The 20,325-nt window shown below is 35.7% G+C and overlaps 3 protein-coding genes across 7 annotated transcripts; 1 reads left to right on the top strand and 2 right to left on the bottom strand.

Moving 5' to 3' along the window:
• Nucleotides 1-2,777: 2,777 nt before the first annotated feature.
• On the bottom strand, nucleotides 2,778-8,013 carry LOC120085312. 3 transcript variants are annotated; one of them, XM_039041236.1, is made up of 4 exons: nucleotides 7,720-8,013; nucleotides 3,781-3,852; nucleotides 3,614-3,686; nucleotides 2,778-3,064 (listed from the first exon to the last, which is right to left on the bottom strand). In XM_039041236.1, the coding sequence occupies exons 1-4, from the start codon at nucleotides 7,877-7,879 to the stop codon at nucleotides 3,022-3,024; spliced, it is 348 nt and encodes a 115-aa protein (XP_038897164.1). In that variant the 5' UTR covers nucleotides 7,880-8,013; the 3' UTR covers nucleotides 2,778-3,021. The 3 variants fall into 3 exon arrangements, with proteins under 3 accessions (XP_038897164.1, XP_038897165.1, XP_038897163.1); XM_039041237.1 differs by lacking the exon at nucleotides 3,614-3,686; XM_039041235.1 differs by lacking the exon at nucleotides 2,778-3,064 and having other exon boundaries at nucleotides 3,427-3,686.
• A 2,086-nt stretch (nucleotides 8,014-10,099) lies between these two features.
• LOC120084621 (pentatricopeptide repeat-containing protein At1g80880, mitochondrial) lies at nucleotides 10,100-14,253 on the top strand. Of its 3 annotated transcripts, none has more exons than XM_039040427.1 (3): nucleotides 10,100-10,796; nucleotides 11,458-12,525; nucleotides 13,910-14,253. In XM_039040427.1, exons 1-3 carry the CDS (start codon nucleotides 10,228-10,230, stop codon nucleotides 14,001-14,003), a joined length of 1,731 nt encoding a protein of 576 aa, XP_038896355.1. In that variant the 5' UTR covers nucleotides 10,100-10,227; the 3' UTR covers nucleotides 14,004-14,253. The 3 variants fall into 3 exon arrangements, with proteins under 3 accessions (XP_038896355.1, XP_038896356.1, XP_038896357.1); XM_039040428.1 differs by having other exon boundaries at nucleotides 11,458-12,529; XM_039040429.1 differs by having other exon boundaries at nucleotides 11,458-12,529; nucleotides 13,854-13,990.
• Nucleotides 14,254-16,625: 2,372 nt separating this feature from the next.
• LOC120086298 (putative receptor-like protein kinase At1g80870) lies at nucleotides 16,626-19,357 on the bottom strand. Its single transcript, XM_039042864.1, has one exon. It carries the CDS (start codon nucleotides 18,938-18,940, stop codon nucleotides 16,772-16,774), a length of 2,169 nt encoding a protein of 722 aa, XP_038898792.1. The 5' UTR covers nucleotides 18,941-19,357; the 3' UTR covers nucleotides 16,626-16,771.
• Nucleotides 19,358-20,325: the final 968 nt, after the last annotated feature.

Below are 20,325 nucleotides of genomic sequence, written 5' to 3'. Positions count from 1 at the left end.
ACCACTACTTACAATCAAACTAAAGTAAGCCAAACAAGAGTTATGACATAGTTGCAATGAGATTGGGAAGAAAAAAAAAAGGAAGTCAACAAACAAAACTATCTTAGTATTATGCTTAGACAGTAAGAACCAGCCTCATAGCAATAAAATTCTTTCTTAAGTCGTTCTGAATTTCGGATAATATGATGTATCATGGTAAATCAGATACATTGATCATTAGAGTCAATACAAAAAGAGTCATTGAAATAGTAGCAAAATAATCAAATACTGATAATCAAAGACCAATAATCAAAGGTCAAGAACAGTAGCAATGCAAAAAGAGTCATTGAAATAATAGTAAAATAATCAAAGACCGATAATCAAAGACCAAGAACAGAAGAAATGCAAAAAGAGTTATTGAAATAGTAGCAAAATAATCAAAGACCGATAATCAAAGATTAATAATCAAAGACAAAAAAAAACAGTAGCAATGCAAAAAGAGTCATCAAAATAGGGGCAAAATAATCAAAAAAACCAAGAACAATAGCAATGCAAAAAGAGTAAAATATATTAGCAAAATAATCAAAGACCAAGAACAGTAGCAATGCAAAAGGAGTCATCGAAATAGGGGCAAAATAATCAAAGACTAAGAATAGTAGCAATGCAAAAAGAGTCATCGAAATAGAGGTAAAATAATCAAAAGACCAATAATCAAAGACAGAACAGAACAAAACAGAACACTGAAATCAAGCATAGAGACCGATAATCAAACAAAAACAGTCATTGAACAAAATAGATACATTGATCATTAGAAACCGATAATCAAAGACCAAGAATATAACACTTAAATCAAGCATAGAGCAAAATAATCAGAGTAAGCTGAAAAGATGTGTAAAAAATAAGCTTACATTTGTCAAAAAAAAAAAAAAGGAAAAAAAATATACAGTGGCACATCATCGGCTGGTGAAGAGAAAGAAGACTTACTATTGGATTTAGTAACTGTACCAAGATCCGAACACCATCCTCCATCCCCTACCATGCTCCAAGCAAGAATCTCTATCCCCTACCAAGCAAGATATGAGCTCCAACATGGTTGTACGATTTCGAACTCAGATAGACAGAAGGGACAACACAAAAGATTGGTGAACCGAAAGAAACGACAAGGGGAAACCCTCGTTTGAAGCAAAGAGAGCAAAGAGAATTGAAAGAAGCGGCAAGATAAAGGAGGAACATGAGTGGTGTTCAGAATGACAAGATGAAAGAGGAAGCTGAAAGAAAGGAATACGGATCTAGAGAAAAACACAGATCTAGACTATCAAACTATCGTAGTCTAAATCTGCGAAGGATTTCTTCAAATCTGATCAAAGAGAACCACAATGGCAGTTGATCAGCAGGACAGAGAAGAGGAAGTTCCTAAACCCACCAGGAACGACGATCGGGAACAATGACGAAACCTTAAGGAGAAGAGATGGAACGAAACAGAGCAAACTAATTGAGCGATAATCGAAGTAAGAAAAACGAGTAAGAGCAAAATAATCGACTCACATAATCTCTGCTTAAGTGAAATTTTCCAACTAAAATAGTTGGAGACTCAAATATTGGGTGGGCTATAATAGCCCACTAGCCCACCTATCCAACTCTAAATAGGGGGCCCAAACGCCCCCTAAAATTTTCATTTTATTTCATTTTATTCTTCTCAGTTGGAGGCTAAATCTAAATAAATAAGCCCTCGATAGAAGCCTTCCATTTTGCAAGACGATTATACTTTAGATAGATTCTAAAATTCAACCTTTAATTCAAGAGCACGTTCAAATAGCAATTTAATAGCCTGATACTACATTCAGAGTAACTGTAGATTTTGTTCATAATGATATCACTGGTGAAGCCTAAATTGCCTAGCAACAATGCGAGAAAATGACATCAATGATCTATTTTTTGAGATCCAAATGAGATTTGACCTAGTGTTTTTTTTTTTTTCTTTTTTTTACCTTTTTCTTAATGAAAAATACTAAATGACCCAACTTTAAAAACTTAGGGTTTTTTCCCTTTGCTCTGCACGCAAGCTATCTCCTTATTCTTTTTTGTTCGTTCTGCATTCAGCAAAACAAGCTGCAAGAGGAAGATGAAGTGTGATGGCCAAGAAATTTTTTAACTTTTTTTTCTTTGTTCTACAAAACAAGCTGAGAAGAAGATGGAGTGTGATGGTCATGAAATTTCTTCATTACGAAGCAAACCAAATATCAAAGATGGAAGATGGAGCTTAAATCGGAGCGAAACCAAGAAGGCAAAAGGAAGCAAAAGTGAAACCAATGAGCAAAAGGAAGAAGCGAAAGGAAGAATCTAAACAAAGGAATAGCATCGAAGAAAAAAATTGCAATTGTGTCTAATGAAGAATAAGAGAAAGAATCGAGAAGCGAGAGTTAAATCTTTCTGTGCACTTCAAGGTCAAATGAGTACTTTCACATATGATTGATGTCATCAAAGGGACATTTTTCATTTATTTTTTTTAATCTTGGGTCAAATTTCAATTGAGTCCTTAAAGTACAAGTTTTCGTGCATATTTTTTTAACCTTTTAAGAAAGACTATTATTTCATTTCAATTTTATCCCTCTCGCTACGAACTAAATTCATTCCAAACTTCATTTTTCAAAAAACTTACGTTGGTACACGCAAGAAATAGGCCACCGTTGATTTCTCATTTTTGCAAAATGTTTCAAAAGGTTCTAAGAAAGAATAGAATTGGATTTGTAAGGAACTTGCTTGAACAGAGATAAACATTAAGATATGCAGAAAGAAAATTAGAAGTCCAAACATATTGTCCAACCTCTAATACCGCATTGGATCACTACACTTCGGAACAGTTTGAGGATTAAAACTATGGCTTAATTAGGATTTAATAGATTTTTTCCCAATCCTAGATGGCAATAATACTGATAAAAATATGAACAATAATAGTGGTAGCAATAATAATAATAATATTAATAAAACAAAGAACAACTCTTGAAACATCCAAGATTTGAACACACATGGTCTAAATTGGAATCATTCGACACTGGCATAACTCCGGGCATCTTCAAAGATTTCACTGTTAGGGTGTTTTTCCGATTCGGCATAGGTTGGGAATACAATAAAATAGATTGCATTAATATTCTGGTTTTTCAATTCGTTGTAAATCATAGAAATGTAGATATCATCAATAATGATGAACAAATTTAAGTCCAAGCAAACACCATCAGTGATATGAATATTTATGAAAAACAGGAAGTAATGATGTACGAAATCAATATCAATTTAAGATCAAATAATGGAAAAGGCACAAGGGAAACCAAGGATGAAAGTGGAGCATTAAACAACTCTTTTTTTTAAAAAAAAGTAAGAACCCTATGAAATGCATGGAAGAAATGTCTAGATGTATATTGCAGAAGAAGGAACATGTGCAAATCTTGATTCTTAATTATCAATACTCAGTAGCAGGAAAATAAAATTATTTATGCATCACTATGTGAATAATTCTCTGAATTTCGTTACCGTTGACTCTCAATATAAGAAACATTTGAACACTAAAACTAGGTAGAAAGAGAAGTAAAAGAGAACAAAAAAAAATCCGTCATTTATTTCACAACCACAAGTGTACCTTGGTGAGTATAATTTGCCTTCTTTTAGTGTCAGAATAGGGAAAGGGGAAATGCAAGATATAGCAGGAGCTACTACAAAAAAATTTATGCCAATTAAGTGCCCCAAAGAACATCCTCTATCAGAAGAAATCCAAAAAAGAAAAAAATCATTTAGCTGATGATGAACCTGAAGAGAGTCTCTGACTTCGTGCTTTATCAGCTTTTTCCATGTAATCTTGATGAGACTGATGTTTTGATCCTGCAGTGCAAACAATTGAGTAGTGATGAGTCATTTAGATTTACAACCTCCTACTAGTCATATTGAATTTAAATACGGTCTCAAATAGACGTATAGGACATAGATTTGAATGCCAAAGGGTGTGTTTGGTCCAAGGAGTTGAAAAGTAGTAGTTGGGAGGTAGGAATTGTGAACTCGACTCAAGGAGTTTATGGGTCCCACTACTAAAAAACATTCATTTTAGACCTTATCAACTTTACACTGAGAAGGTCACAACTCCCTAGATTTCATAACTCTTTGGAGCTCACTATTCTATTCCCTTGTCCCAAACACCTAAGGAGGAACAAGGAGAGCATTCTTATTTCACCACCTATTAGATTTTCAAAATGTTAACACTTCTACTTTTAAGTGTAGGGGTCATTTGGAAGTTGCTTCCAAAAATAGTTTTCAAACTATATGTTTCAAAAACTATTTTTAAGACTATATGTTTGGACAACTATTTTCAAGAGGTATTTTGGGTGGCTCTTATTAAACTCACTAATTACAAGCACTTCTTTAGTTCAAGAATGTGTGGGGTGGGAGGATTTGAACCTCTAACTTCTTGGTTGAGATATATGCCTAAACCAGAAGAGTTATGCTCACATTGGCAATATTTACGAACCTATGATCTTATCTTCCGAGAGAAAATAACTTCAGTTTAGCTAAACCAAGTCAACCATGAAAACAATCTAAAAGTAAGTTGAGAAACAGCCATTTTTATTTTTTAAATGAAGATATAATCACCTAAATAGGTTGTTCTAGAGCACTCCCACCCCATACAGTCCCAAGTGATCACTTCTGATATCTCTTGGAACATTTCTGAAGTCCAAAAATTCAGTATCATCAAAATCCACAATGATATTGCCCCAATAAGCAACCGTTTTCGTTCCAAATTACAGGAGTACCCCAACAGCAAAGCTTACAATTCCTAAACCCTAATCAACACAGTACCAAGGTTCAAAAAGACTAAGCACTGCATCTCATTCAAGCTGCCAAGATTCTGAAACCCTAAATTACACATGGGGAAATCGAACATACTTCCAAACGACCACTGTTGCAATCCAAAGATTGCTAAATTCCCTGTGCAGTCTTCAGGCAAAACTTAGAAGTATGTTTAAAATAGAACTCCATTCAAGAATCAAAATCTTCTTAGTACACTGTGTCACGGTCATGCTTGTCCAGGGCGTGTTGCCCATGGCCGCATGTCCGCCTCCACCTCATTTTACTATGCTTTCATCTTATGTATTTCCTTTTACTAGGTAGTTTACTTTATATGTTCTTTTCTTAGTGTGTGACCGCTCGCCCATTTCCATATGTAAGGGTGATGGATATACTTTTGTTCAGAATGCACTATATAGGATAAGACTAATCATCACTTCCCCATACTTGAAGTCGTATGCTATAAAGTTGATGTTGTTGCTTATTGTTTTCTAGCCTACTACAATCTTTCTCTTCTCTATTCATACATTCAAAACGTTTGCGAAAACCTTTTTCTCCAAACCCATTACCGTTTTCTCTAAAACAGGGATGGAGGTTGCGAGAGGCACCCGGTGTGCCATCGGCATTCTGTATTCGAATTGGCTGACTTGTTTGTGAGCGGAAACAAGTATCACACAATCGCTAAGTGAAGGTTCTGAAAGTGCGATTGTGACAGTTGGTACCAGAGCTAAGTCGGCTCGGGGAGTTGAGAAGCTGTGATCATGTCTGCTACAAAGCAATTGGGCAAGTCCCATATTGACCGATTGGTCGAGATAGAAGAGCAAATGCTCTATCTAATAGAAGTCCCTGATCAGGTTCGATTCCTAGAAACTCAGTTATAAGAAGTCGCTGACAAGGACGATGAAATTGACGTGGTGGCTGGCCGCTTAGACGGGATGCCCGTCAGGGAATTGATGACAAGTGGGAATGGGAAACCACTTCAGCAAACGACTGGAAATACGTGGCAGGGGCAAAATCAGCATAATTTCTATCGGCCCCTATCCTGTAATATATGCAAGGGGCAGCACAAGGTGAACAAATGTCTGAAATGAGCAGCCTTTAACGCTTTCCAAGCCTCTGGAAAGGCAAAGTTGTTCAGGTAGAGGATGGAACCCCACGAGTTGGGGCCCTAAGATTTTTAGCTGCCTTCCAAAAGAATGTGAGAGAAACAAAGGAACCTCTAAAGGGCGGACTGATGTATGTCAATGCTTGAGTCAACCATAGATCGGCCAAAAGTACCATGGTCGATTCAGGAGCCACCTATAACTTTATGTCCAAAACAAAAGTCAAACGGTTGAATCTCCGTTGGGAAGGAGGCGCAAGTAAAATGAAAGTAGTGAACTCTGCGGCCTTGCCTATTACAAGAATAGTAAAGAGAGCAGTCGTAAAGTTGGGGGATTGGAGTGGCCCTGCCGATTTCGTGATCGTCAAAACGGATGACTTTGACGTGGTGTTGGGGATGGAATTCTTGCTTGAACACCAGGTAATACCGATACCCCTTGCCAAGTGTCTAGTGATTACAGGGTCTATGCCCATCGTTGTGCATGCCAGGATCAGACAGCCGAAGGGATAAGGATGATCTCGGCCCTCCAATTGGAGAAGGACCCCTACCCACGAGTCCATCGAAACCATGGAAGAGAAGGCCCCTCAAGACATTTTGTGTGTCTTGGAGAAGTGTCGTATTGCCGAGCCGGACAGTTTACACCAGTCCCTACTTCCAAAGAGGAGGAGGAGAAGAAGAAGGAAGCCCAGACACCGGGAGTTCCTACCAGGGGACAGGGTTCGAGTAAACTTGTGCCTAGGACAGTTTTGAAGTCGAGGACAAAGAGAACGTCGCCTCATGAGCTGCTTTAGAGGGCCGGTGGAAGTTTGTCGAAAGGGTTGGGAAAGTCTCTTATCGGGTGCAGTTACCATCGTGGATGGAGATTCATCCCGTCATCCACGTAAGTAGACTGAAACCCTGTCATCTCGACCATGCCAAGGAGCGATGCAGGGTGGTGACCCGTCTGACTGGCACAACGAAGAAAATGACAGAGGAAGAAGTCAATGAGAGACTTACTGACCTCAGAGTTGGAAGACCAGAATCAAACTGGGAAGAGTTCCTGGAGAGGTGGAAAAGCCTCTAAGACAAAGAAGTTCGTTGGGAGCGCGCAGAAAACCTTAAGGCAACTGCTCAACAATTTGCTGAGTTCGAGCAAAGTCGGTTGACGGAGACGTCAACCAATTGAGTGGGGAAGAATGTCATAGTCATGCTTGTCCATGGCGTGTTGCCCATGGCCGCATGTCCGCCTCCACCTCATTTTACTATACTTTCATCTTATGTATTTCCTTTTGCTAGGTAGTTTACTTTATACGTACTTTTCTTAGTGTGTGTGACCGCTTGTCCATTTCCATATGCAAGGGTGACGGATGTACTTTTGTTCAGAATGTATTGTATAGGGATAAGACTAACCATCACTTCCCCATACCCGGAGTGGTATGCTATAAAGCCGTTGTTGTTGCTTATTACTTTCTAGCCTACTGCAATCTTTCTCTTCTCTATTCATACATTCAAAACGTTTGCAAAAACCTTTTTCTCCAAACCTGTTTTCTAAAACTCGCACCCAGTGTGCCGTCGGTGTTCTGTATTCGAATTGACTGACTTGTTTGTGAGTGGAAATAAGTGCAACACAATTGCTAAGTGAAGCTTCTGAAAGTACGATTATGACATACTGCACACATCAATATTTAGAGGTCTCCCTTTCTTCAAATCCCGGGCAAAAAAGGGAAAAAAAATCTGTTTTCCCACATATCAATCTCTTTCAGCAGCAACAAACAATCATCGGAGATAGAGTAACGGAAACAAAAATTGGTATAGGAAAGAAGAAAAACCTCGATTCATGAGGACCCAAGGGATGCCGAAGATGATGCCAATGACGACGATGCCAGCGGCGACGTGCTTTTTTTCGCCGCTGTATAAATAATGCTCCATTCTGGATCTGAAACCACCTGCTCCGCCGGTCGCACCGCCGCGTTTGGCCTCGCCGCTCATTTTGTCCGCCGATTGTCTCTCAAAATGATATGTTCTTCCAGTTCTCCACTTCCAGTTTTGCTCAATGCCTTGTGAACCTTTTGGGAGCGTTTGGTTACGGTGTTTTTGGTGTCCAAACTTTGGACTAAATTGACTCTCTCTACATCATTATTAAATATTGGTTTAATTACTTTTTCCTTCCCGATTTTGATTTATTTTGGTTTATATATTTTTAAAATATTGATTTTGATTTTTATATTTTTAATTCTGATTTATTTTAGTCTCTATATATTTAAAATATTTATTTTGGTTCTTATATATTCAAATTTGGTTTATTTTGGTCATTTTACTTTTAAAAGTTGATTATTTTAGTCCTTCATTTTAAGCTTCCTTTCATTTTTTAAAAATCAAAATGATCACTTTTTGAAAGTTTAAGGAATAAAGTGAACTAAAGTTGAAAGTAAAATGACCAAAATGAATACTTTGAAAATATAAGAACCAAAATAAATCAAAGTCGAAAGTATAGTAACTAAGACGAATATTTTGAAAATACAAACACCAAAATAGTATGTAAATCTAAAATATTTCATGACCATCTAAACTTTCAAATTTGCATTTAATAAGTCATATATATATTTAAAGTGCAATAATTGTAGAGTTGAGGATCGAACTTCAAATTTTAAAGGAATGAGTGCATGTCAATTATTGTTTAGCTAAATTCGGACAATTTTTACTAAGTAGTTTTTTTTTAAAAAACAATATACGGGATAGGAGAATCAAACCTCTGACTTCTCATTAATATCCTTCAGTGAGTTAAAAAGGGGACCTAGTGGACGTACTGATCAGAAGCTCCGACGATATGAGATTAATTGGCTAAACTCATTAACCAAATTAATCAATATTAGTTAACTATGGGTACCTTCTACAAAGACCCACAACTGCACTCTTCTCATTGTAGATATATTTATGTGTCCACAGATATAGACAATAAGAGTAAGTTAGTCCTTCACGAGTGTTTGTAACAACAACTAAGTCAAAATATTGTTTTACCCTTGGGTTACCTTTGTATCCTCAACCATCGAACATAAACTCTTGACCCTTTGTTCAAGTCCCATATACACCATTTAAGGGAAGACTCATTTACTTACTAAAAAATCAGGAATGAGTGAATTTCATCTTGTATTATTATGTTCCCAACTCCCCACTTGGTCTTGTCTCCAAAATGGTATGTTTATTGAGTCGGCAAACTAGCTACTCTTACCCATACAAATTAAAGGACAATCCCTCGTGAACAGGAGTTTATAATATACTCAGGATTAAGACTAAGTTGCCTAAGTCTGTACTGCTACTTGAAAGCCTAAGGAAAATAGCAAGACAGGGGTTCTCATTACTATGGATATATCCTCAATCCTATTGAAATAGAAACCTAACTAGCCAACAGTATTACATCTAATGGTTACTATTTCGTGGTTTGGCCTTATGCAAACTCATTGCATAAGATATCCCCACTCGCATGGCACATACACGAATGTGTTGGATCATTGTGTTTGTGTCAAATACAAATGTATCGTATCCATAGTATTACCAGGATAAGGTACCCAACATTATCCCTATACTATAGAGCATTTATGTTGTATCTTGAACATTAATCCTTGTATATCTCCACATATTGTTCAAGACTCAGCATTGGATGCTAGTTTATAGGATTTAGGGTTATTAAGACAAAATAAAAATATAACACAATCAATAACATTTATTGAAATGATATCGATAACTCTTTATTGATAACATAACATAATCAATAACATTTATTGGAATAATATCGATAACTCTTTATTGATGATGATTAATTAATTACATTAACTATCTACGAGTTTTAAGGCATAAAACCCAACACTGAAGACCAAGAGATCTCTGTTCAAATACCTCCAATTTATTCTTAAAAAAAAACCTTTTTAATGGTTTAAATTATACTTTCTAAAATTATTTCATTTGATAAATGATTTCAAATGTATGCTTCTTTTCTCCGAAAATTTTCAAATTCTTGAGTATGATTTTCACATCTGTATATGAAACCTTTGAAAGCCATATTTTTAATAGATCAAGTTTTTAAAAACTTATAAATAGTGTTTAATTAATTTTTTAAAATAAAAAGATTAAATAATTATGAAATAAGTCATTTACAATTTAAGCTTAAAGTATATACATAGGCATTCCTCTTTTATATGACCACTATACCAATAAAACAATTCTAGAGCCTCACCTTCACTTTCCCCAATATATAAGCTCTTGTAATTCAAAGTGTAGCTCAAATTTTACCGCGCAGCCAAGCTTCCCCTGTTTCTTCACAGTCGTTTTCATGGTATCCCATGGCATCTCTTTCTTCTATTGCAAGAAGGCTCTGTAGGAACCATCCCTTGCAATTCCATCAACTCCGTCACCTCATCTATTTCCAAATCCCCGATTCGCCCTTTCAGGCATTTCATCGAACAATTTGTCTGCATTCTCAGGCTGCTCGTCAATTCTCAGCTCTTCCATCCGTTTCTCAAAAAGATGGCCACCCATTTCACTTTGATACAGGAAGATTCCAAAACTATCGCCCAAATGATGCGCGTAATGCTCAATTCGTCGAATTGCTCAAACGGGTCGCCCGTTTGCCATCGGAAGCGGAGGCTGTTGCTGCATTGGACGAGTTTGATGTACAGGCAGATCGGCATTTGGTGTATTCGGCAATTTGGGTGTTGAGGGATGATTGGAAATCGTCATTTCTAGCGTTCAAATGGGGTGAGAAATGGGGATCTGTTGATGAAGAGATTTGTAATTTGATGATATGGGTGTTGGGCAATCATAAGAAATTCAGTACTGCATGGTGTTTGATTAGAGAATTGCATGGATCCGTGATGGATTCGAGGCAAGCGATGCTTGTTATGATTGATAGGTAAAGCTTATTTTCGCATATCTTCATTTACTCTGACATTTGTCTTTTCAGATTCTGATATGCCATTTGTAATGACTGCTAAAGACGTTTTGCATTTTGATTTTACTCGACAGCTTAGTGCATAGGCCAAGTAATGTAGAAAGCAAGTTTGTGAACTCAGAGGGCAAATGGCTTCTACAAGCTTGTATGTAAATGAGTCTTTTTATGTGGGTGTGTGAGTTCTTTCCATGACCAAGAAGCTTTTGGTTGAAATTGGAGTAGCATTTAATTTTTAATTTGTGCTTTTGTTAAGAGTGCAAACAAAGACCCACATTGGTTAGGGAAGGAAGTGATGTGGGTATATAAGTGTGGACAATTATCTTCATTGGTATGAGGCCTTTTGGGTGGTACCAAAAGCAAAGCCATGAGTTTATGCCCAAAGTGGACAATATCATACTATTGTGGAGATATGTGGAAGTCCCTTGCCCTTATAAGTTTTTTCTTGGATTCAAGGATGGCCAACATATTTATGTGGGATGTGGAAAAGATCTTTTTTTATGCAATCTGTTAATTGGTTTCTTACTGGTTTATGTAGTAAATGAGCAAATGAAGGGAGATCACATTACACCCATAGTTATTTTTTGAATTTCTATGCTGCTAACAAAGTCGTTCCTGGTTTAAGGTATGCATATGCAAACGAGGCAAGTAAGGCTATTAAGACATTCCACATGATGGAGAAATTTAGATTGACTCCGGATCAAGAGGCTTTTCATGCGCTCCTCAGTTCTCTCTGTAAATATGGGAACATCGAAGAAGCTGAAGAGTTTATGTTTGTAAACAAGAAGCTTTTCCCTTTGGAAACAGAAAGCTTCAATATTATTCTCAACGGCTGGTGCAATGTATCTGTTAATGTGTTTGAAGCAAAAAGAATTTGGAGAGAAATGTCTAAATGTTGCATTTTGCCAGATTCAACTTCTTACACCCACATGATTTCCTGTTTTTCGAAGACTGGAAACCTTTTTGACTCGCTTAGACTCTATGATGAGATAAAGAAAAGGGATTGGGTTCCAAGCCTTGAAGTCTATAATTCTTTAGCTTACGTGTTGACACGGGAGAATTGCTTCAGTGAAGCTCTCAAAATCCTTGAGAAAATAAAAGAAATAGGTTTGCAGCCAGACTCCACTACATACAACTCACTTATAAGTCCTCTGTGTGAGATGGGAAAGCTGGACGAAGCAAAAGATGTACTGACCATGATGACTGAGGACAATATCGGTCCAACGATCAAAACCTACCATTCTCTTATTCAGGGTGCAGATTCTGAAATGAGCTTTGAACTTCTTAAGCAGATGAGACATGATGGTTTAGGTCCTACAGAGGCTACCTTTGTTATAATGTTTAACAAGTCATTTGAACTAGAACAACCGGATTATGCATTGAAGACATGGGTAGAAATGAAGCGCTACAAGGTATTGCCTAATTCCGAACATTACTCAATCATGATACAAGGCCTTGCAACATATGGTCTGTTAAAACAGGCCAGAGAATTATATGACGAAATGACATTGCATGGATTTATCGCACATCCAAAGATTAAAATGCTCCTGAAGGAACCAGACTTTGGTGGCATTGAAGAAGCAAGACAGCAAGTGAGACATAACAAGAAAGATAAGTTCTTTTCTCATAGAAAAGTGAGCATGATGAGATGGAAATCACATAAACAACAATCTACAGAGGATGCATCATTTGAGTAGGTAATTTTATCTGCATATGTGCTACTTGAATAGATTTCAGTTGAATCATATTCTATATTCTGCTAGTATTGTATAGGAGATGAGCTAGTCATCAATCTGATCATTTTGCTCTATGCCCGTTTACTACAATGATAGTTTCATAACCAGTTTGGCATCAGGACCATTGGGGTTTGAACTTTTCACTACCCTTTCAGTCAGCTTCTTTTAAGCTATAATTTTATGCTGGTGTAAAAAATCATGGTGGTTCATGGGTGCATTCATTTGAGGATTAGAATACAGGTTTTCGATTAGATCTCGTTGGGATGTGAACATAGTTCCACATTAGTTAGAAATATACAAGAGCATTGGTATGAAAATAAGGACAACATCTTGTTAGGATGAATCATCGTCCTAACAAATTAAACATTAATCTCTTTCATTGAATGGAGGATGACTTGACAATCTTTTAGCACCTTATTTCCAATTTACCTGTATAAAAAGCAGAATTTTTGCTTGAATGTTGGGGAAATTCTTTTGGAAAATTTGTACGGATGGCCCCTTTTGAGGGGTCCAAATGAAAAATGACCCAAGGTAAAATACACTAAAAAAATAGTCTTTTGCTTACGTCACCCGTATGTAAAAATACCAATTTGACCCCAGAACACACACAAGGTCTGGTGCTCCCACGAATTCTCATTCTTTCTTTCGCTTTGGATGTCTTCCTCTCACTTCTTCCTCGCGTTCTTCGTCAAACACAACTCGACCAATGGTCTCCATTTCTTTTGTGCTTTTTTTTTTCTGGGTTTTTTTTTCTTCTGCCTTCTTCTCCCTAAGAATATAAATCAAGAAAATAGAGCGAGACTAAGAAGCGAGAGGAAGAGTTCGAACGAAGGGAAAAAATCAAAGAAAAAAATTGTGGTTGTGTCTGATAAGGAATGAGAGGTAGAAGCGAGAGAAAGGAATGAGGCATGAGAGGAAGAAATGAGAATTCGTGGGAGCGTCAAGCCCTCATGTACATTCTGGGGACAAATCAGTACTTTCACGCGTCACTAACATTAACAAAAAACCATCTTTCTAGTGTTTTTGAATCTTGGGCTATTTTTCATTTGGGCCCTTGAAAATGGGTCATCCGTACAAATTCTCCATTCTTTTGGTCATTTAGATGTAATGATGTATTTTCATTTTTCTTTTCAAGTTCAACACTATGTGGGATTGAGATTTAAATCATTGATGTTTTGATTGTCGATATAATATCGTAACTAATTGAACTATGTTTTTTTGATGAATTTTTGAATGTTTGAAACTTTTGACTGTTGGTCTTTATCTGAATCCTTGGTCTGATAAGGCATAAGTTATTGTGGAAGCTGCTGAAAAAGCATTCTTTCCTTCCATTTGACACAGCTGGAAGAGGAGAGCACTCGCATGGGCTACTAAGGAGAAAAGATACGACATCGTTTTTATTCTATTTACCTTTTTGCCTCTTTTGAAGGTATAGGCTGTTTACTGTTTAGTGGTTGGATGACGAGAAAGGTTAATTCCCAGTTGTCCTTTTTGTAGCTTCATTTGTTGGAATTGGCCATGATAAAAGCTCATAAATTCACTAGAAGTGCAACCTTTTCAAGCATGGATAGAGTTATAAGGAGCCTTTTTTGAATTAAGAGAATATTTCGAGCTTGTATCGATTAAGGTTGAGAAGCTTTTGTTTGGATTGTATGGATGAATAAGTAAAAAAGGGGGTTAAATTATAAGTCGAGTCCAAACTTTAAAGCGTTTAATAAGTTTTTAAACTTTTAATTTTATATCTAATAAGTCTTTGTAAATTTCAATTTTATATCTAATTCATTATTGCTTTGAAATTTAAGACATACTATGCAACAATTGAAAGTTTATGATTTTATATCTAATAGATTCGTTGTTTTTTTAAATATTTTAGATATATCAAAGATTTATTAGATACAAAATTAAAAGTTTATAGATCTATTAAACATTCTTAAAGTACAAGAACAAACACAAAGTGCTACATTTTCGACACAAACATGGAAGTTCATGAACTTAACATATAATTCAACTTTTTTTTTTATGAAGTTATATAGCTACAGTTGGGAAGTTTTTAGTTTGTAAATATAAATGATGGATAATCTAATATTGTATATTTAATAATCAAAATTGAATAATTATTAAATAACTAATTAACTACAAGACTTTAGGACATAGATTTCAACCGAAGAATGTTAACAACCTCCATGCTTTCTCCTCTGATTTCTTCTCTACAACTAAATTACTTCAAAATTCGATTTGACGGTCGATTGAAAACTCTAGAATTAATAGAAAAAGACTTCCAAAATTGTAGCGCGCCAAGGCGTGCTGTACTACGAGAGATGAGTTCCAAAGCTAGCTTTGTATAATTCATGAGATTAGCAAGTTCAAATTTACAAGGACCAAATGGAAGGTGATACATCACAAATCTATACTTTTATTTTTTCATGTTTGGGGAAATTTGTTTCCCTCTTTTGTTGGAGGGCTTTTTTCAGAGAAAAAGGAAAAGGAGATAAAAGAAAAGGAATTAAAGATGTTATAGGGTTATAGGGTGTTAAAGTGGTTGGCAATGCTTGAAGTATATACATATCTCATCTTTACCACAAGTGGTTGCTTCTTTTGAGGATTGAAAAGGAAAGGCATTGTTCCATTCCATGTGATAGATCAAGAATATTTCAAACACAAAAAGGAGCCATTTTTCTCAACCTTTTTATTCTTTACACACACTTTTCCATTTAAGATAATCAAAACCATATACTTTGCAAAATTAATTTCAAGAAATTATATACAAAAGGAGCCTCTTTCCTAAACCAAAAAGGAAAAAAAAAAAGTTAATGATTTTTTTAATAAAAAAGATTGAATATCATTGAATTCCAAACATTATATTAGCAAAAGAAAAGGCAAATATTTAAGCATAGCTCAACTGATTAGACATATGTATCTCGCAATTATAGAAAATTTAAATTTCAACCCCTTTTTGAGATCCATGAACTTTCAATTATAAATTTAGTCCTTCAAGTTTGAAAAAGTGTATATTCAATTCTTGAAGTTTTAAAAGTCTTTAATAAGTCTGTAAATTCTTATTTAATAAATTCATAAACGGTCAATAGACACTTGAAAAAGTCAATGTTTAAAATTTAATTTATCGATTAGATTGTAAATTTGAATTTTATGTTTAATAAAAATCTTAACTGTTTATTTTGTATCTATTAGATTTTTTAATTTTAAAAAAAATATATCAGAGTTTAAAGACTAAATTTTGTAATTTTAAAAGTATAGAAACCAAATAGACATAAACTTTAAACCTCATAATCAAAATTTGCAATTTTAACTCCAAATATTTGATAGGCTATTCAAGACAAGCAAAACAAAATGTTTATAACTAGCCATATAAAAACTTACTAAAAAATGAAATTGAATTGGAAATTGTGGCATCATATTAAAGAAGTCCAAAACTCAAGGTGTAGTTTTTGGATAACTTTAAGTTCCATATTGAAAACAATCATTGTCTTTATCATCTCTGTTAATTAATAGTATTAAGTCATTATACGATAAGATTTTATTTCCGTTTTTCTTTTGTTTCATTTTCAACATATCTAAATTATTATCATATGAAAATCCAGATAGGAAACTTTATCAAAACTCAAAAGTACAATACTTTTTTCATTAAAAACTTTAGTTGGAGTATTATCCTAAATTTTCAAAACTTTTTTCATTAATCAACCACATTCTTTGATTACAAAATCCCAAGTGGACCTCACATTTCATTACTATAAGTAAACAACAACAAATGTAATCAAATAATACTCACTTTTTCAATTATCATTGATTTATTATATCTACGGGTGGGTAACCACGACCTTAGTTCTATGGTATGATAAAACTTTCATAAATAGTCCCTCCGTTGGAGATTATGTACGAGAATTTTGTCAGAACACAGAAACTATTTATGAAGTTTTATCAAACCATAAGAACTAACTATTAACTTTTAAAAATATATAGACTAAATTCTAACTTTTTCAAATCATAAGAACTAAACTAAGATATTAATTTTCTTCTATGTGGAGGATGGGGATAAAAGTAAACAGAATTTTCAACACTAATTTAACATCATATCTCCAATAGTGAGAACACAGAGTTAATGAAAATGTTTCAGTTAAAAATCATCAGCTAAAAAATTTTCAATAACTCTGAAGAAAAACTTGTCAAATAGCACAAAAAAAGCCCCTATTCTGCATTGAGTTTTTGTTTCCTCCTTGATCTACTGAACCATTTTGAAGGTGGTGAAGGAGAGAACTCAAATGGTATTTGTGGAATTTCCATTTCTCCTTTCAAAATCTTCACAATTTCTCCTATCTCTGGCCTCATTTCTGGCATCTTTTGCAAACATATCAAAGCCAAGTTTATGCATAAGCTTGCTTGTTCCTTGTTATACTCATCTTTCAACCTCTCATCGACGAGCTCCAACACGTTCCCCGACTGCGCTAAATGCCTACACCAACTTATAAGGTTTGCCTTCTCAAGCTTCATCGGTGATGCGAGAACGTGCAACGGTCTTCTTCCCGACACTATCACGAGTATTAGTACTCCCAAACTGTATATATCAGCCTTCTCCATTAGGAATCCACAACCTCCATATTCTGGTGCTACATAACAAAGAGTTCCTCTCATGCTTGTTGTGCTGCTGAGTTCTCTGCTGAATAAATCTCCACTGCACATGTCACTGCCTATGGATTGAGTGTTGTTTTTCTTCTTCCAACCTCTTCTGAAGCTAAACTCCCTGTTGAGATCGGATTCGTTTTGGTTTTGTTGTCTTGAATGCTTTCGTCGAAGGAAGTAAAACCGTTTCCCTAAACCGAAATGTGGCAGTTGTTGTAGGCTTTTGTTCCATTTGCTACAAGCTGAGGCTTCTAAACCCTTTGCTTTGTTACTTTTTCTACTAATCTCAGCGAAGTTCTCTTCCTTCCACCATTCCTGCATCTTCTTCTGTTTCTTCTTGTTGTTCCTAGTTTTCGATTCTTGATGCTCCAACTCGGTTGGAAGATTTTCGAACCCGAATTCCGGTATCTTCGAACCACCATTCACATTCTCCAATGGAACAGAATAATTGCAATTAGCTTTCTCAGGTATGTTCTTACTTTCTTCATCCCAATCAGGGTTAGCTGTTGGATAAATCTGGCTTCCTATCCATTCCATAACATAATCTTTGCTACACAACTCGCCGCTCCCGTCTTGTCGCCACCACCAATCTTTTCCCCATTGTTTAGCATTCCCTCCATCATCAACACTCAAAACAGCACCAGAATTCAAGTCCTTGTTACTATGTTCAATCCCACAATCATAAGGAACCAAACGATTACTCCAATCAACTCCATTAGCATCCAAACTTGAAACCTCCTTCCCTTTCCCATTCCCCAGTTTCCCATCTCCCTCATTTGAAATATTGGCATTATAACTCAAAGAATTCAGATTCAAACCCTTAACATTATAAGATGTTCTACTGTTTTTAGAAGAAGAAGAAGCTTGTAAAGCAAGAGCAAAATCTACCTCAGTGTTGCTTTCCACAGGAGTTCCAATGGCAGGAGTTTCAGTAGCTAAAGTTCCAGAATAGTCTTGGCCCTTCCACAGCTCTTGGCTTTGACCCAATTCTTGACTGAACAAATCAACACCAAATTCTTCTTCAACTTTTATTCTAGATAATCCAAAATCTGAAATCTTTGCTCGTTGCTCCATATCTAGAAGCACATTGCTAGGCTTAATATCTCCATGAATAACTGGTGGATCACATCCGAGATGGAGAAATTCCAAAGCTCTAGCAACATCTAAAACGATATCGAATCTTCTTTCCCAGCATAATCCACCAAACCCATCTGAGAAAAGCGATTCCTGAAGGCTTCTGTTAGGCATATACTCATAAACAAGAACACGTTTGTTCTTCTCAACGCAATATCCCAAAAGGGTCACCAAGAAAGGAGATCTCAACCCACCAAGAATCTGCAACTCGTTTTGAAATTCCCTCTCTGTTTCAAGAGAAACAGAGTCCAATCGTTTAATAGCAATCGATTTCCCATCTCTCAAAATCCCTCTAAACACAGTTCCCGATCCACCCTTTCCAATAATATTAGCAGAATCGAAATGATTTGTAGCCCTTTTGAGCTCTTTGTAAGAGAATCGCTGAAGTTTAAGAGGGGCACTGGAATCGAAGGGAATGGTTTTAGCTCTGTGGACAAAGGAATGCCAGAGATGGTAGAGAAAATAAAGAACAGACAAGAAAATGACAACGGAAGCAGAGATGGTGAGGGCTAAGAACACAACCTTCGTTCTCGAGAAGAAAACCGGCGGGGAAGCTCCGGCGACGGCAGCGGCGGGACTGGAAGCAAAGGGTCTAGAGGGCATTTTGAAGAGATTTCAGCAAATGGGTATAGGAGAAAAATGGATTAGAAACAGAGAAGACGAAGATTAGCATCATTTCATCATTCTGATTCCATTTGTAACGAAAAAAATGGGTTTCTGATTCTGGGATTTTGCTGTACAGTTGGATAATTGAGAAGAGGGGATTGTTGAAGAAAGTTTGAGAGGGATTTGTAATGTTCGAACAGTTGAATTTTGGTGGGTAGTGGGGATTATAATAATGGAGTGAATCCGTGATTAGGAAATGAAGAGTGATGGTGGAGGGTCCCAATGTGCTTTTGACTAAAGAGATGAGAGAGTTTTTGTAATTTAATTTTTGAAAGGGAAAAAAGATCTAAAAATTTTTCATATTGAAAAAGGAAGTGTGGGAAAAATGATGAACAATAATAATGAAAGACGGAGGGAAGGAAAAGGAATATATGGATTACAGTGGAGATTGGAGAATGGAGAAGAAGATGAAGATAAGTTTTTTTAAATTATTTTAAATAAATAAATAAGTCTTTATAAACAGAAACTTTGTCTTACGCGCCATCATGGTGTTGGGTTCCACACGTTCATTCGAACTTTTCATAATACCTCTAATTCTATTTTAAATGTTTACATTTTTTTCATTTTTTATTTGTTAGGATTATTAAAAAAAAAATTTATCTTTTCAGCACAACCATCTCCCTCTGTGATGGAGATCAAACTCTCGACTTCTAGTAAAAGAATTTCAATCAATTAGGAGTATTCAGAACAATTCGAACAACTTGGATTACCCAACTCAGTCCAACCAATTTGGGTTAGGTTGGGTTGAAATTCTTTTCATTTCAATCGAGTTAGGTTAGGTTTCGATTTTAATAAAAAAAAATATCCAGATTGGCCCGACTCGACCTGAATTACATGTATATTGTAATATTGAAATATTTATTTGTCCTTTTGGTATTTGACATTTTAATTTTATGAGATTTAGTTATTGGTCATCTTTTGAAGATAAATCTAAGTATTTTAAATTAATAAAAAAAAAATAACAATAACCCCATAACCTAATCCAATCTACCCTAAATTCTAAAGGATTGGGTTGGAGACCCTATTCAAGTTTTTCGGGTGGTCAATCTAACCAACCAAATTTTTTGAGTTGGTCCAAAAAATCCTAATTAAATAAATGTGTCGATAGGAGAATTGAATATTGAAAAAACCCTACTAATAATTTTTAAAAACCCGAATTTTTGGAATGGTATACACTTGGCAATAGGTGAGTGAGGAATTGAATATTTGACCTTAAGATTCATGGCACTAACTTTATGCTAATTGAACTAGATTCCTTAATATTTAGATTTAAATTATGGGAAAGATCAATTTATACCCCCAACTTTTAGAAATTGTATCGG

The sequence above is a fragment of the Benincasa hispida genome, chromosome 9 (assembly GCF_009727055.1).
Source record: "Benincasa hispida cultivar B227 chromosome 9, ASM972705v1, whole genome shotgun sequence".
Classification (NCBI taxonomy): domain Eukaryota; kingdom Viridiplantae; phylum Streptophyta; class Magnoliopsida; order Cucurbitales; family Cucurbitaceae; genus Benincasa; species Benincasa hispida.
The sequence above is the reverse complement of the archived record's forward strand: the minus strand, read 5'-3'. Positions and strand labels throughout refer to the sequence as shown.